Source organism: Stegastes partitus, unplaced genomic scaffold (assembly GCF_000690725.1).
Source record: "Stegastes partitus isolate 25-593 unplaced genomic scaffold, Stegastes_partitus-1.0.2 Scaffold134, whole genome shotgun sequence".
NCBI classification, from domain to species: Eukaryota; Metazoa; Chordata; class Actinopteri; family Pomacentridae; genus Stegastes; species Stegastes partitus.
Window position 1 is genome coordinate 297,766 of NW_007577865.1, and position 18,485 is coordinate 316,250.

Sequence of the window (18,485 nt, forward strand, 5' to 3'; positions counted from 1 at the left end):
AGTTTTTAGCATCAACAAGAAGACCTTTCATGTTGTATAAACTTAAATCCTGGCTGAGACAACACAAAATGACGAGTAAAAACAACACATTTCTATTTGTGTTTTGTAAAAACACAAAAATAACTGTTTGAACTAAGCATCTTGTTGAGTTAGTTAATAGTTTTAATGCTTTTTTATTTCAGTTGTGTGAACAAAATAATAAAAGTTAACTCAAAGAACTTGAAACTTGAGCTTTTTATCTTACTTGAAATATGAAGTTAATTAAAAAATCTGAACATTTTGATCGCCACAACACAACTTGCAGATAAAGTTTACCACACTCATTGAACATTAGCGCTGACTGGACACCGTTAACCACTATACAATTCTATCAGGGTGGCCTGTTGCTAGCTAAGCCTTCCCCAATGCTCTTGGCCACTCAAACACCGAAAACCACAACAATCAAGACTCAAAGACAACACAACCGAGATACCGATCACAAAAGTAGTCGTTCAACAATTTAGATTTGAAAAACAAAAGTCTTATGGATTTTTTGTGCTGCTAACATGTAGGACTGCTGTTGATTGCCTCCTGGGATCCCCACAGTATCAAACACAGCAATGCAGTTTTCCATCTCATTAAACAGTCAGAGGCTCCACCTGGTGACACAACCAGGTACTACTGCTAATGGACAGTATTTTTTTCTGCTAATCAACAGCCCTTAAACTAACTCCAAAAGCTCTAAAGGAAAACAGCTCAAGTACATATAATAAGACCTTGTCGTTTATGCATTTTTTGCAGGGAAAATCCATTGTTTTGGGGTTTCCCAACACTGAGGTGGATTTGGTAAAAAGTGTTGTTGTTTTTCTGTTCATACAATAACTGCTGCACAGATGGTTGCATTGCCCCTCACACCGCACACAGAAAAACATCCTGTGGATGTTTCTGAAAGGCTGTGACTTTACACCTCTTACAGGATATTGCAGCTGGTTGCAGATTGGGGCTGTAGCACCATGTGAATGTGATTATTTCTGAGGTATGCTAAGCACAGTGGGCGGACATAGCACAGGAGTTCTGGAGAAGCTAACACTTCCTACTGTGTTTGGGCACCATCAATGGAAAGCACATACAAATCAAACACCTCCAAAGTCCAGCAGCACGACTTCAGTTACAACTCTTTTAAACAATAAAGGTGTGGATAATGGAGAATCTCCTCTTACAGCCTCTTCTCATAACAATCGTTTGTTTAAAGCACCGTTTGTTTTCCTGGCACACGTGCAGTCGGCGTGGAGGTCTGTAGAGAGAGAAACCATCACGGTCTTGGGTGGATGACAAAATCTACACCATTCGTAACTTTGCGGACATGCTGACCTAGAAAGCATGAATTGGCCTTTAGGAGCTGTTCAAGAACTTTTGTTGACTAAAGCCTTGATTATACTCCCATGCAGACACATGCAGGGGCAGCTGCGGACACACATTGGACACGGACTTGTTGAAATTACACTACTTTTCTAGCCTGCAGGAGTCCGCTTGAAGGACTTTGTTCCATACATGGTCAGTAGCTCGTATCTACATGTTCTGCGCATGCAGACTACTGTTGAACATGCACACTATTGCTCTGGTAGCATAGTCGTATGAACAAAACGTTTAGGTTGAAGATGAAAAAACTTATCACGCATGGCCTCTGACAGACTCTTGCGTACTTGTGGAAGCAGGACAGGATAACACTGGCCTTAGAAGCTGAGATCAAAAGTTCTTCCTCATGTAGGAATCAAGAGTTTGCAGTCTCATCATGATGACCAACCATTAGGGATTACTCTGTGATCTTTTAAAAAAATTGGGGACTCTAAAAATACATTATGAATATATTTATTTTAAAATATTGAAATACAATTTGGACTATTATTTAAGTCTCCAAGTTTTGTGCAACTTTCTTACAACTTTAATTCTTACAATTGTATTTTCAAGGGGTACTCTAAAGTCACCTTAAAAATATGAAATCGCTGTTATTTGATATTTCACAATAAAAGAGCTAATACAGTTTCTCTTCTCTGCTAGCAAAAGCCCATACTAGAACAGTACTTTTTGAATAGACAGGAAAATGCTTGGATAGACTGTTTGATATTCCAATCCTAAATCAGATTCTCCATCTCCATCTATGGCAACATCAACAGATGTTTTAAATCAATGGTTCTACCTTTGCTGCACCTACTTTGGAGCCTAAAGCTTACAAAGACTCCTATAAAAATGTGTTTTTTGTGTGTGTGTGAGTGTAATATTGTTTTCCATGTCAAAAACAGTGTTTATCCATTTCCTGTGGCTGCACTGCTTAACTGCAATCCTTATGTGCTTTGTTTCCCAGAGCATAGTCTGCACGGGGATGATGAAGTGGTACCCTGACCCTCAACACATCCATTGCATCCAATCATGTGAGGTAAGAGTGACAACAGGAATTTGAAGGTACTATTTTATTTTTCCTTCAGTCAGTTCATGAAGGCCAGCACAGGAGGAAAATACTGATCCATCCAGATATCAGTCTCATCCAGGTCTTTGAAACTGTCGACTGAGTATCTATTTTAGGTATGACTGATATACTATTTGGTGAAGGACTCGAAAGTTATTTATAGCGGATGACGTTTTTAGTGCAGTCAGAGGAGAAAAGTTCAAAGTAGTGAAAGACTCTTGTCAACATGGCTGCATTTACCTTTCGTTGCGCACATTTGGCGACTTCTACGATCCGCGGTGTCCATGTAAGAGTAATGCTGCTCTTACATAACGCGTCTGATATGTGCTTATGGGTGCGATGAAAGGGTCACAAGGGTCTCAGTTTGGCTTTTATATCGTATCAACATTGAGATAGGGAATACTTACTCCATAAAACAATTACACCATTTCTACTCATAACCACATTAAATTTATTGTTTCAGCCAGACATTTCCAGTAATATTAAACATGAAGCAAAACATGTTATATCCCTGTTGTCATCACCGCTCAAGATACCAGAGCCAGTGTGCAATGTGCTTCACATTTCATGATGACAAATCTCAGGCAGAAACTGATATTCTAACACTTCACAGGAATCCCTTTCAAATCTGTCCAAAGAAGCCTTTTTTTTTTCCTAGGAAACCTGGCATTACCAAATGCTGTTTTTCCTGCCAAGCCTAATGGATTATCTGATAAAGGAAAGTAAATTAATCACTGGATTATCGTAGATGTAGATTAATTATTTAGGCTGACACAATGCTTTTAAATCTTTCTTCCGAGTTCAAAAACAGTCTACCTAATGTGTGCTTTCAGTGGAGCAGGATAGCTTCCTCTGCAGTGACGAGGTAGTAACGTCAATTTCATGTATGTTTACAAGGAAAGCGTATTTTCTTATTACACCAAACAATAGCTTGACAACCTGTAGTGGGTTCAGGTATTCAAAACCAAATATTTTTCCTCATCAGTCACTAAGTAGGGCATACATAAACAAACCAAAGAAAAACAGGAGAAAACCCAAAGTCTGCAAAGAACCTTTATAACCACATTGCTATGGATAACATCATAACTCACTACATTGACAGCGGCTGGTTGACAAGTGAACAGTCTCTTGCAATTAGATACACAGAAATTGTAATTGCAATACACAGAAATAAACTCATTAAGTTAGAACCTAATTTTAGCTGTAGGATGTTTGAATATTACATATGGCTCCAGATAGTTTTAATTTATAAAAAACTATTTCAGACGACAGTTAAGCCACAAATGATCAACACTAATGCCAAATTCAGATTTACAGTAAATGTTTATTTGACCAGTAGTTTTGTCTTGACTGGAAACGATGAGTGATAAAATATGATCGACACTGTGTTAAAGACAATAATGATAAGTTTAAACTATTTCTATATTTTTTGTACATTTCTGCTGAAAAAAAAGGCAATTTTCAATGCATTCATGCCCTCTTTTTTTTTTTATTATTGACTACTAAATCATTGTCAGAACCTCTATTTTCCACCACATCAATCAAGCAGTTCTTCTATTTGCTAACAAGCCTCCCTCATGTCTCCGCTGGGATTGTGGACCGCTCCTCTTTGTGATGATCTCCAGGTCTTTGAGGTTGGAAGGCTTCCTTGCCATCACTCTGGTCTTCAGTCTCTCCACAGATTCTCGATGTGATTCAGATCTGGACTCTGGCTGACCCACTTTAAAATGTTGATATTGTTTTCTGTTAACCATTTCTTCACCACTTTGGCTGTATGTTTCAGATCATTGTCTTGTTGGAAGGTCCAATACTGTCCAAGGCCAAGTTTTTCTGCAGACTGCCTGCTGTTTTTTGCCAAAATCTTAATGCAATCGGCTTTTCTCATGATGCAATTCACTTTGATGAGGTTGCCTGGCCCATTGGTTGAAAACTCCCCCAAAGCATTATGTTCCCACCACCACAATGCTTGACTGTGGGGAAGATGTTCTTGGAGTTGAATGCTTCTCCGCCTTTCACCAAACAACTCAGTTTTTGACACTGAATTGATGACCAGAAGCTCCCTTCTTTGTCCAGGTGAGCTTTTGCAAAGTCTAGGTGACTTTTTTTGTTTGCCTGTCTTGAAAAAGTGGAGTCCTCCTTGACTTGTGTCCATGAAGACCAATCTTGTGCAGCGTCTGCCTTGAGATGTTGGTACCAGAATTGCTCAGATTCATTTGGATGATCTTGTTGTTGATATGTGGGTTCTCCTTGGCTTCTACCATTCTTGCCAGTTCAGAGGTCACGTTTGATTTCCTACCACAACCTTTGAGATTTTTCGCGGTGTGGAATTCCTTTTACTTTTTGACGATGCTTTGCACTGCGGCCACTGGCACTTGAAAACATTTGGATGTGGCTTTATAGTGTTTTCCAGTCTCCGAGCCACCACAATGCACAACTCTCTCCCAGTGACAGACCTTAATAATAAGCTATTTAGTTATAGCCATGACTTGCAGTTGACCAGTTATTCTAAATTTATTGCGTATTAGAATGCCGTAGAACATTGTTGAAATTACTGCGATCATTTGGAATGAAAGAGAAGTCCCATTTTCTCATGAATCTACAACAATGTCAAGGGGTAGGTGTCATCAAGATCATCACTTTTCATGCCTTCTTTTATTCTCTGCTACAGATTGTCACTAAAGAGGAGAAAATTACGTTCCTTTTTCTCAACACCTTTTTGTTGACTTCACCCTAAACACAATCTACCTGCACTGAAAACTGAAAACTTGTAGCCATCCATATTGAACTCTCACGGTTATCTCTTTCAGAAGAAGCTTTGTTTCTTTGAAATTATTTTCTCATACAACTGAATTTTCAATTTCTGGTGTCGCGGCCTTCCCTCTAGTGCCACCATTAAAACCAACTCCTAGTTACTCTGATCAGCACTACTGATAGGAATATGGTTCTTGTTGTGGTATAATGAACATTATACTGCATCATTATACCACAACGTGCTACAGTGCCTCTAGGGGCCACTGTAGCACGACTGAACACTTGTGGGCTTGTATAATATATTGTGTGCCCTGCAGTGTGTATCATAAATGGAAGTTAGTTTAATCTGCAATTTAACATCCATCTCAGCTCAGTAATATTTTAGCAGTGACAGTAAATCATATAAAATCATAAACCCAGATAGTTTTTATTTGGCGTTCATCCGCTGGGTTCAGAAAAGGCTGGAACTACCGATGGAACACATAAACTGTTGATGTCTCACGGTATTAAAATATTCTTCCTACCTGCCAGCACTACATTTTCCCCTTCCACCTTCCCGTGAATGTTGCTAGGCAAAACAGTTGCTTATAACCTACTCCTCCATGACAACACTGTAAATTATACCAGACCACATGTGCTGCATGTGCTCTATGCCAGATCTCATCCAGATGCCATTGCGCTCCCTCTCTCTTACTGTTGCCTGTGCTTTCATTCGTTCTTAAAACCAGTTTACAAGACAGTTTAAAAGTCAACGTAGACGTCTTATCATCGCCTGAACGATTGCCAGACCGAGACTGTTTTTCGTAACGCCGTTATCTAACTTTTAGAAAAGAGTTGCCAACACAATACCTGTTGTGTCTTCTGAGAAGTGTCTTCACTGCTTGATTAAAATGTTTGCTGGAACAATTTGAGCAAATAATGTAATAAGTGTGTAACGGCAAGCCAATTAAATGCACCGACTTACGCTTCAGTTCATGAAGCATTCAGGCAGACATCACAAAATGCTGTACAGTAGCTTTACAAGCTGAAACAAGTTACAATTAATGGAGTGTGAAATCAAAGTTTTACACTGAGGATGTGGGATTGTTGTGTTAATTTGACAGTAGCTGTGCGTGAGGCTGTGTTTAGACAAACAGAAGTGATTCTAACCTCCATCACCCACATTGGACTTCTTAAGTTCTGGCTGACTGGCTGCTGTTTTGTCTATCAACACCTGCTGGGAATGCACTTGCAATACCTCAAGGTTATAGCTTGAGAAGGATTTTATTGCTACAGAAACATTTTTTTTTCTATAATTTATTCTGACACAAACTGTAGTTTATTTGAAGAAAAACACTGCAAAAGCAAAATAAACAAAAGCGTCCCTAGAAAAAAAAAAAGTCAGCCAGTAGAAACAAAGTTGTGAGGATGGATAACCAGACAGCAGGATATTCTGTGATTTTTCTGGGGTAAATTTACAGGAAGTGGAATTAAAGTAGTTCACGTTGATTTCCACTTATTCTCAATAACTTATCAAAGTTTAATTTCCAGCAGCAATAGTCTAAAGAGAGTTGGCCAGTGTGCTTTTCCCCAGCTGTAGCTTCCAGTTGTTCTGGGGAAATTGGTTGTTTTTGCAGGCTATTCTGTGAATTGTATTTTTTCCAGCATGTTCTGGTGTTTCCTGCGGTTTCTCTTCATCTTCCACTCGTAAGCATCTGGAACACCTTCACTGGGTCCTTCTATCAGCTCCTCTCTCTTAAATTCTCCTTTTTGTTCTGTTATTACATTTTCAGAAATTCTCTTTGTGTCTGTGGCAACTAGTGCCTACATGACTACATATTTCCCGTCTACTACCAAAAGTCATGGGCTCGCTAGTAAAGAGCCAAACACCCAAAATCCCTTTTTTTTTCAGCAGGACATACTTTCCGTTTGCAGCAGTTCCTGTTAACGAAGGCTCTGAATGCTTTAGCGCTTAGAACCAACAACTAGTGTACGCTGCATGCACAACACTAGGGACCAAAGACCAGTCCTCTCAATCTGCCATCCTGTAGGGAAACCTAACAGTGACATTCATAAGAATCCAGTTATTCAAGACCAGTACACATCTCATGGAAGCATTGTTTAATAGACTATGTGCAGGACAAAGAAGAGCTGACTGGGGAGACAGCTGGTGTCAGATTTGAGCCTTCTGTATTTGTCAGTTTTTTGTTCAATTCTTTTCTGTCTTTGTCAGTAGCAATTAGGAAATGTGTCCAAATATCAGACTTGCCTTTCTTTGCTTTTGTATTGTAAAAACCTACTGCACTTGTCTCTTCAACTTTATTTGTTGACTCCATCCTTGTGGTTAGCTGTCAGCTTTTTTGACCGCATGCTCCTGATTTCCATCTCAACCTGCTTGATTCCAATCCCAATCCAATCCTCTAATCCGGACCCAAGCTATACCTCACCTTATGACAACAACACATTATGAAGAATATCCTTCATTCAGAATAAATGTTCTATTTTCTCCATCAGTAAATTCTTAGCAATGTTGAATAAACAGCCTCACTAAAGATTGATCACAGTGATCCTACCCCTTCGATGAATGTGGCTTAAATGTGACTCATTTTCCGATCACTGGCATTGTTCTCATGGCAACGTTAACTGCTGAGAGACAGTGGTTTGTTTTTCCTGCTAAGTCCGTGCGTCAACATTACACCACAGAGTCAGCTATCAGCTCTTAAATCAAATGTGTCACGTTTTGCGTAACAGTAAGATGAATTTGTCTGAGTCAAAGTTCAATATGGACCACCTATATAAGCCGCGTCTGTCTTCGGTTTTGTGCTGAGATGTTTGCTGTTGTAACTTGGCATCAGGGGTCACACTGATGCACCAGATTGCAGGCAAACATGGCACTTTTCACACTAGACTTTTTTAACTATCTTAACTGCATTGACTGTATGTTGCTTAAAAGTTCTACGTGAGTTGACTAAATATAGGTGTGTTACGCAGGTATCTGATCTTAAATCAAAATCAGATGCAGACATTTGAGCAATAAGTTACCCTATAGTATGACACAAAGACATGAAGTCCTTGTGACCAAGTGTTCTTCCCACGAAAAAGGAGTTTTTATAGGTGGCCTGGTGGCACATCATGTTTAAAAATGGAGGTAAAAGCAGCTAAAGTTGGCAGTCAGCTAGCAGTACGAGGCCTTTTAAAGTGCAGGCAATGAATGTCTGTGTACATTTGACTCATCTGTTTATTCATAGATTTTAACATAATTGGGTATAAATGTAAACAACAAACCTGGGTTTACTTTCAGGGTTAAACGATTAAGAGTAACACATGTAACTGAGCTAGATCAGTGAAACCTGATTGCTTGGCCATAGATATAGTTAACCAGGCGTTTTGTGTGTGTGTGTGTTTTTACATTTCTGTGTGTAACATAGATCTAGTACTAAACAGGTTTACCCCTTCACATGCCTCTAACAGTCACATTAACTTGTAATAAACCTAAAATCTGCCAATCGTAGCTGTAAAAGAAGACTGACTGCATGTAAACTGTGCTTGTAGAATACCCAGTACTTCTTTACTTTTGCAGCCGGTACTTTTGCACAGTACATTTTCTGCTTTTACCAAGTTCCTGAAATATTTTTCTATGTGTGCATGTGAGTGATTGAGCAGCTACTATGACTCATATCCCATAATGCCCTGGCACACTATGGCAGACAATGTTTTACAATCCCCCACACCAAGGCTACATCCACCATCAATACACACACATGCTTCCCCTGAACTCCTCAAACAGTCTCAGGTATCTGACAAGAAAAACACTTTGAATCACGTGGAGAAGAAATAAAAGGGGCAAACATCACATTTCCCTCAAACTGTTTTCAGAGAGGTCTGGGCAAGAGGGGTTATCCGGGTCACGGAGGGAAGGTTGAGGGGAGGAGGACTTGATGAAATGTCTGCTATTAAAAGAATGATACAGATACTTGGTAGGAAGTAAAAACTGAATATATTACCGCTTGACAGGAGAGTGCTCACTAGAATTCATATCTGTGTTTTATAATGTTCTGATGAAGAGCTTGGCAGGTGCCGATGACAGCGCATGCTCCTCTTGAAATAGCCAGCGCTGAGAGGGGGAATATTTATGTTAGCAAGGTGTGGGGTTGGCTGCTGCCGCTTTGAACGTTTGTCTCTTTTACACTGATTTGAAGGGAGTTGCTGCATAAAGATAATATACAAAGCAGCTGACCTTTTAATTACCCATGGGGGACCAAGGTGTGCAGCCAACTCTCGCTGCTTTAGTACTCTTCATGGCTCTGTGCATTTTCTTTTGAGGGTAAGCTATATGTTGCCTGGAGGGGAATGTAAATTTAAATTAACCTCAACATGAGCCCTGGCCCTAAAAATTAACCTCATGCGGGCAAAATATGAGGTCTGCACATTTTAACAGTTTTCCGCGTGGAAGGATAAATGTGTGAAATGACGATAAAGCCCAGAAAAAAAAAAAGAAAAAAAGAAAAATCTTTACATTTCAAATAAAACTTGCATACAGGCTTAACAAGTCTGTGTTATGCGTGACTGCCTTATAAAGGTAATTCAAAGATTTACATACAAGTAGCGATTTGGGTGAAGCATCTGGTGCAATTGCTGTTAAAGTATTTACTCAGAAACAGAACGATTAAATAGATTTATTTATGCCACAGCCATTTAGTTGGGAAAGGCAAGGGGATTCGTCAAGTAGGGAGTTCTTTGAAGTGAAGAGAGAGAACTGCAGAAATCTTCTCTGCAGCTGCTCTCTCCCCCTGCGCAGGATAGGTAAAAGCCTGAGTCTTTGAAATGTCTCCATCAGCTCATTGGAGAAAGCCAAAAGTATCTTTGGCACTCGGCACTTATTTTCATATTGTTGGCACTTCAGGGAAGCCCTCAAGGTTTAGTGGAAAACATTAAAAAGGCTTTCATCATGATGCATCCGAGAATCTATGTAACTTAAATTCCACACATTTGCGTGCCACTCCAGAGTTTCTCCAGAAGGACTCCCACGCTGGCCAAGGCATTGCGAAATCTTTGAGGAATTGTCATCAACAGGTATTCTAAGCAACATGAAGCATACCTGAACAGTTATCGCACGACATCTGTCCGTCTACTTAATGTGTCCTGGTTTAAGTAAAAACTCAGACGACAGAGATGTAAACATAAAACTCTGTGACTGATTAATGCTAAATGAATTTATTCGTCACAAAGATGAAGCCATTCTTACTTGTGTAGCAGGTCTCAGGTCATTAATCAGTGTGTAATGTTTCAATCACCTGTGCCATAATGTAATTCAGACTTTAAACAAATGACATTACACCACCCTAAGTGACTGCCATAACAAACATCAGGCCACACAATCATTATTGGGCTTACCAGACTTGAATATGTGTTATGTGACATGAGGCTGCACCTCAAATAGGTGAAGGCTACTATAAAGACCAATACAACCAATCATTAAGGTTGACACCCCAATAATTAGTCAGTTCTTGGAATCTCAGGGTCTTTCCTCAAAAGGAGACCAACCTATCCCGTCGCTCAACAAGTATTTTGATAATGAAACAGCGGCATTGGTGTTTACACATTCATCCACTAATAACAGGTTATTATCCTGACCAATTAAGAGAGTAGGTGTCGCCAAGGTTGTCCAATAGCCCTGCCGTTTATACACTCTTTATGGAAATTTTAGCTCAGTTGACAATGCAGGATCCAGAGATTATTGGGATTGTAGTCAATGATGAATATGAAACAAGCCTCTTCTTCAACCACAAGAACAAGAGAAGTTTACCAACCTTGAGGCCCTTCTTACATTTGTTTGGCTCACACTCAGGGTATAAACTGAACACATGCAAGTTTCAAATACCTTCTTACAGCTACACTAAATGCTGATTTGTGAAGTTCACTTCAGAAGGGATTGAATGAAAGTAATTGTAGTTGTGTTACTCAGACAATTAAAGCAGACCTTGACCGTTGTTGCCACTAGACATGTTAAACCAAACTGAAGCGATAAAAACAGATGTACTCCCCCAGTTCCTGTATGTATTTCTGTCATAGTCAGTAAATGAATTAGGATGATCTCAGGAGTTGTTGAACATCAAGAGACCTCAGATTAAATGCAAGAATTTACAACCATCTACAGATAAAGGCAGGCTTTCCCTCCCAGACACTAAAGACTATTTCATTGTCACAAAACTAGAACCATTGATGTGCTGGTACAGTTGAGGCTACAGAGCCAGAAATGAATGCAGCTTAAAGTAGCAGCACAGTCTTTTGGTTAATTATCCACACAGGGATCCTTGTCTAGATAAGTCAAACCAATGCACTAAGGTAGCCTCTATGGTAAACTAAAGGTCTCACCTTGAGAAACATGCAAGAACACTCAATAGGTGTCATATGATCCCAAGTTCAAACCGTGTAATCAAGATATGTAATTTAGGCTGAAAGGAGCAGGAGTAAGAGCTTAGAGTCTTATTTACTACCAATGTCAAGCAAAAATGAATCTGAGGATGATTGTAATGATATTTGGAAAGGCTACAAAACCAAACTGAGATCATTGTGAGAGTTCTGTTGGAAGAACATAACACGATCTCAAAATAAAACAGAAATTTAAACATCCAGGTTTGCAGAGACAGGATAAATGTTGGAGACAGTGTGGTAAATCTACGGCGGACCATTTTCGTTTGCAATATTTGGTTGTTTAATTCATCAATTCTGGCAAGAGATTGTTAAAGCAATGAGGAAAATCTTTGGAACAGAAGTTGATTTCTCTTTATACCTCGACTACAAATGGACGACGTACTCCATGAAGTCCTGGAACCCGTATGTGGCCCACACCAACCCATATCTTAATCTGAAAACAACAATAAAAATGAAGAAGGTTCAGTAGCATGCTACCTGCCTCCTCTGTGTTTCATTTTAAAAGATAATCAGAATCAAAAATGTTCTAATGTTTTACAGAGCTAGTGTGAAGGATTGGCAGCAGATTAATCTAAAAGCTAATGTAAGCTTTCGGTAGCCTGTAACTATTTGAAGCCCAACTTATTGACCAAATATGCTAATAAATGCTGATAATTCTTAAACTTGTGAAAAGCTAAATGCCCATCTGAGGGTAAAGCTAAAAGAAATCTCAGGGAACAGCAAGCAAACAGAGAAGTCTTATCATAAAACGTACATTTTTTATATGTTTTATAATTTTCATATTAATTCTAATGGTAGCAGCAAAGTATCATAACCACAGATGAAATGCGGCCATCTTTAATCTAGGAGACCATGTTCATCTGCTGGCTGCTTTTCTTTACGTTGTCCATCAATGATGAGCATTGCAGCCACCAGCGTGTTCAATGGGCAGAAGTTGATCCCTCTCATTGGCCACCCTGTTTCGTAAGCTTTGTTATAGCTGCCAACGACCACACAACAGATTTTCCGGTACGACTGAATACACAATTTGACTTGGATTATTCCACATGAGTGTTTATTTTGATTTGTTTTACGGACATGTTGTTCTAAACAACTTAATTGTATGACAATGTGTGCCCCTTACTGAAAATCTGTTTTCTGGGAAGATGTTGAGTCATTTTTTTTTTTTTTGTGTGCCCTTCCCGGCCTTTCATGCTGTGTGAGGTAAAATTATCATTTGGGGGAAGGATTACTTTCTTGAGCCGTAACCATGTGTCTTGTTTTGTAACTTGTGTCTAGCCTTTTGGAGCGGACGGCTGGTGCGACACCATCAACAACAGGGCCTACTGCCAGTATGACGGAGGAGACTGCTGCCCGTCCACACTCTCCACCAGAAAGGTACACAAACAGACATTTCCAGCACTACACCTCCTGTCTGCCCTATTTACGCTCTAAAAGAAAGACCGATTTCCATTACTTTTTTAACCATTTGGTTTGTTTTCTTCTTGTTTTTTTTTAATTATTATTTTTATAATAAAACTTGATTTTCAGTTTTTAACAAAACCATCTTACAATTTCCCTCCACTTCATTTCAAAAGTGGCAAAGTGTTATTTGGCTCCCGTCTCGCAATCAAGCTTCGAGCTCAGACGCTGAAGCTGGATTCAAAGCCAGATTCTTCCTGTTTACAGTAGTAGAAATCTGTCTCTTTTGGCATGAGCACTGTGCCGCTAAGCAGGAGACTTCTGCTAAGCAAACAAACACTGATCCCTGCTACTTTCCTCTCTCTCCTGTTAACGGCTGCACCTATTTAGTCTCCCTCATCTGTACTTAAAACAACAGAGGAGACTTGTGCCCTCTAGCTTTTCCACTCAGATTGTAAATAAGCAGGTTTTCATCACCCCATGCTGCTGTACACTTTCTCACCTTTCATATTGAGCCATTGCTCCACTGCCGCGCTCGGGGTTTCGGGACATCAGAGCAGCCTCATAATACAGCAGATGTGCATTAAAACCCCGCTGTATTACTACGGCGGCGTGTCCACATGAACTCTTAATTTAAAGCGTTGAGAAACATTTTTTTGTTTCTCAGCTGGACACTGCGAATCTGAATGCACGTTAAAACGAAACACTCTGGTGCAGGCCTAATCAATTTGAGGACTATGTTGGATGTCTTTGTGTTTATCCATCCTAACATGCTCTCCCTGGTGACAGCTTGTCCGTGCTTGCTACAAGATGCAAACGTATCACGTTGCACTAATTGCTCTAAATGATTGCTGTATATATTGGGTGGCTAAGAGGAATGGTATGAATAATAATGAGCAAACCCAGGTCAGCCAGTGGTGGAAACCCGGCCACTCATTCCCTCAACTGCTTCTATATAAACACATCTTTTTTTCCTATTTTTCTGTGCTTTCATGCGAACTTCTCTCCCATGTAGACATTTGGGAAGTCGCCTCCCCCCTTCCTCCCTTCTTTGCAATATACCCTATTTGGCTACTGTACAGCCACATATTCATGACACTCATTCAGGGGGCCCTGCCTATTAATTCCAATGGCCTACAGTTGGCTGAGCCTCCGCTGTCTCCTTCATGTCCGCAGCACGCCATGACTCACTGGCAGCTCCTTCCTAAATAGAGAAGGAGTTCAGCGAGTCTGTAGCTGCCGTCATAATAAATGAGCTGCCAGACTGCCACTAACTGCTCTTTTACGGGGGAAGGGGGAGGTGAAGGGTATAAGTGTGGGAGCAGCGAGGTGTCTGACGGTCTGCGGTTTGCTCGGCCACTGTAAAACAGCAGCTACAGCGAGCGGGGGTCGTTCGGAGGAAGTGAACTAAACCGCCGTGAGAGTCAGCATCCTGACTGCCACCGCGGCTCCAGCAGGGCGATGGAGCGGAGGGGGTATAACGAATGATTAGTGGGCTTGTTTACAGAACTCTCTGTTTCTATGTGGCTCGACCTATGCAGGTGTAGGAAATTACAGGTTTTAACACGGCGTGACCCACATCACATATTTTCTTTGCTGCCACACAAGTAAAAAAAAAAAAAGAAAAGAAAGAAAGAAAAAAAAAAAAGTTGGGCTGTTTCAGGCCAATTTGCCTCAGTTCCAGTATTTATTAATCGTAAACACACACAGATGATGATGGGGTGAGCTGAAGTTTTACTTTATTCTGCGCCTAACATGGCCATGACTTTACAGATCCAGCAGGATAACTCACCCGCATCTGAACTACATCAAATATTTGAATCCATATTCATATCTATTAGTGTCTGGATCGGTCCGATGGGGCCAGCTGCCTCCTTTTTATGGAGCTCAGGCAGTATTGGTTTTATTTACAGGGGTAGCTGCAGCGATGACAAGGTGGGAGGGATACACGAAAGATGATTCAGGTGGGATTCAGTCATTGGCCAACAGGGAAAAGCTCCAGAAGAAAAGATCTGAGCTGATGCACCATCTATGGAAACACACAATCTAACTTTGATTTGTTAACTGGAGTCTGTGTTTTAGTCCCACAATGGGGCCAAAGTGTACGAGCAGCAAAGACACAACAGAAGGGGAAGACAAAGAAGAAGCCAGACTTGTTTTGATTACATCCGAGACCGAATTCATCGCTTTGAAAGTTCTTCGTCACTTGAATTCTGTGAATGTGTTGCAGTAAACATGGGGAGCCAAGTCTCAGACACTCAGAAACAGCCAGAGGACTTGGCTTTTGTTCCCGTGGATGAAGCAAAAAAAACAAGGCCGTTCTCTCCTTCCAAAGGTTGTTAGAAGGCATCAAACGCGGAGCACTCCTCGGGCTGCTCCGTGCCTGCATCAATGAATCAAGATGAAGCTGTTAGGGAAGCATTTAATGGCCGCGCCAATTCGTCTTAAATGGGACTGCTGGCATTTTCAGCGGGAGCTGGGCCTTCAGCAGCTCGTTGGGAGCCCTCAGTGAAACCATTACCCTGCCATCAGCACCGTCTCCCTCCAAAAGCGGGTGCAATCAGCAGTGAAGGCCGACAAGCTGCTACCTCCCACTCTCCTTCTCGCCTTGCTCGCCGTCATCCTTATTTTCTTTCTCTGCCTCCCACTCTGCTTTCTCCCTCTCCCTTTTTCTTTCTCTCAATCTTCCTCTCACTCCTTCTCTCCAGGAGCGAATGTTTACATTTCTTGCAACAGACTGCTTCGCGGGGCACCAGAGTTTATTTTGCAACCTGTGGTGATGGCTCGCTTCCTAGACAAGAGCTGGCAGCCTCTTGTTGTTGATTCTTAACATGTGTTCATCCGTTCACCTCCACGGCGGTGCGTTCTTCCCTCCCTCCCTCCCTCCCCCCCGAAGACCCTGAAGGTTTTTCTCGCCATTCAAAGGCCACGTTGAACCATTTGACATGCGCTTTATCGGCCTCCTGGGGGGGCCGTTTGAGAAACTGTGAGGAAATGCGGGGAGTGCTTAGCTTTCAGCACAAACACAATGCTGCTAGGTCAGTTCAAGCAAATTTATTTTTTATTGTCTGTTTTTGCCATTCAAAGTCGTGCTCTCTGCTACAGTTGAAATGTAACAACCCTGTTGGGAAGCCTTCTCGGCGACTCTGCTTTTACTAAAACTCCTCATGTAATGTCTCCTTTTCATCCCACTGCTTTTCATAATTCTGCTCGATGATTCGGTTCCACTTACTTGCAATGGAAAAGGCTTAAGATTTAATCTAATTTCATGAACAACCGGTCTTAAACAAGAAAACCAAACTAATGGAATGTGTGTTTTCTTGGTTTAGTCATCCATCAAAAATGACATCCGCACCACACAGGCCTGAAAAGTCACATCTTGTGCTTTGCTTTGAGTCCAGCCACAGATTGAAAGATCTATAGCGGGTCTGGGGAGCCAAGCGCTGAATGTTGTGTTTATTTACTGACAGGTCATTCAGTTTGGGGCAGACTGCAATCAGGATGAGTGCACTTGCCGTGATCCGGACGCCGAGGAGAACAAGAGCAAAGCCAAACACTTGGGAGGAGGAGGAGGAGGTGGAGCTGGAGGAGGAATGCAGTAAGATGGAGGGATCAAAGAAACTGAACTTGTGTTAAACAGAGTCAAACCACAGAATATACACCACAACAAACAAACAAAAAAATATCAGATTTTTAACATTTTGTAATGCAAAGAATGCGATTGAAGTCCGACTTCATACAATAAAAGGCCACTTTTATTTCATCATAAGAGATTTTACTGTTAAATTGCATCAAATATGAGTCATGTCGGTTTAAAACTTTAATCCCTGCGTTGAGTCCAGCCAAAATAGCATCCGCACATGGATATAATGTTTTGTTTTCCTGTTAAGAAGTTAAAGGTTATCTTCACTGTTGGATTCATGAAGGAGCAGAAAATTATATTTTGAAAATTGGAGTCTAACTGCGAAATAAGTGAGGTGTAGTTCAAGTGGGGTTAAACTGTTTATCCTCTTCTCTACAAATCAAGGCATCATAATTGGATCAAATCACTATTGTAAATGGACTCAAGTACTTTTCTGGACTTGATTAGTCTCGGGACAGAGAAACCAAAAGAACTGGCTGTGCCTAAAAACTGTCCAGCGCATGAAAAATCCTCACGCGAAGGACTACTGAGGAAAAATATTAGCACAACATTGTCCATATTTAGATAATACTGCGGCACACGACGGCTGATGTTTCTCCCCCCTTATGATGGATGTCAAATCAGTCACTTGATGGCTACTCAAAACCAAATAAGCAAATGAGGACGAGTCGGGTTAAATCAAAGTCAGTTGAACAAAAGGTAAAGACGCATAACCTCAAACAAAAGAAAACTAACTCATCGCCTCTGTCGTCATGGCAAACCAAACAAATCCTCCCAAAGACTGAAATAAACTCAAATCTTCATGAACAGGCATTGAGTCCTTCTCCAAGCAGTTGTGTCTGACATGTAGGTGTTAGGAATGTAAGAGGATACATATCTGTAAAGACTAACATGTATAGATAATATATTTGGATCACCTAACATATCTACTAGATCACTTATTAGTCACACAGGTCAATACTCTATTTATATCACAAACCAAGTAGTCCAAACATGTATCTGTACCATACAGCATATGCACAGGGCTTCCCAAAAGAGCCGCACAAAAAACACTAAACTACTATAAATAATCACAACTACATTTAAAAAGAAAGGTCGGTAACTTCAGATATTGAGTGTACAACACGAGCACTGTGTCAAAAATGATTGTCCTAACATATGTAAAACACTTCCACTGAAACAAATCTGCACATAAAGCTTGGGGCAAAAAAAAAAGAAAAAAAAAGACAAACACTTTTGGGAAACCCAGGCACATATTTCACTCTACACAGATATCTGCTTGCATGTGTGCACGTGAGAAAGGTTCTGGAGTTCATTAGCCAGAAATGATGAAGTACACCATCACGATATTGTATCTATAAAAGTATAATCATGTTCTTTGTGATATTTTACAGTACTTTATACTCTATGAAATAAATAGCAACTTTATATCAACCCCAATATTGTGCCTCTTGATTTGTGTTCCTTCACAGCTGACGTGTGTTTTGTGGGTTTCTTTGCATGTAAATTGTATCTTAAATAAATCAGCTGGTTTGATAGTAGACACACACAAACACAGTCATGTTTTCATCAGTTCAGAGCACATTACTTTGATTCAGATTTATTTCTCGGAGACTTAATTCTAGCCTACACTTAAACCAAATCTTCACCCTTAAAGCTGATGATGCATGTTTGCTTTTTGTCTCCAAAAGGACACTGAGTTTTTCCACGATATAACTCTACAAACCTTGGTTTCATGGTGTTAAGTTTCTTTGGTTTTATAGCAGACTCAATTGTTAAATAAAAAAATAAAGTCATTATCTGTTATAGTATGCGTCATCATCACGTCAGGAT

At 40.5% G+C, this 18,485-nt stretch overlaps 1 protein-coding gene across 1 annotated transcript in view; it reads left to right on the top strand.

Moving 5' to 3' along the window:
- Positions 1–18,092, top strand: part of pappa2 (pappalysin 2) — an 83,483-nt gene extending 65,391 nt beyond the window's left edge. Inside the window, exons 25-27 of the mRNA XM_008278849.1 lie at positions 2,342–2,413; positions 12,887–12,985; positions 16,480–18,092. Of these exons, the coding sequence (XP_008277071.1) occupies positions 2,342–2,413; positions 12,887–12,985; positions 16,480–16,611 (303 nt within the window). The 3' untranslated portion in view covers positions 16,612–18,092. The remainder of the gene's footprint in view (positions 1–2,341; positions 2,414–12,886; positions 12,986–16,479) is intronic.
- Positions 18,093–18,485: the final 393 nt, after the last annotated feature.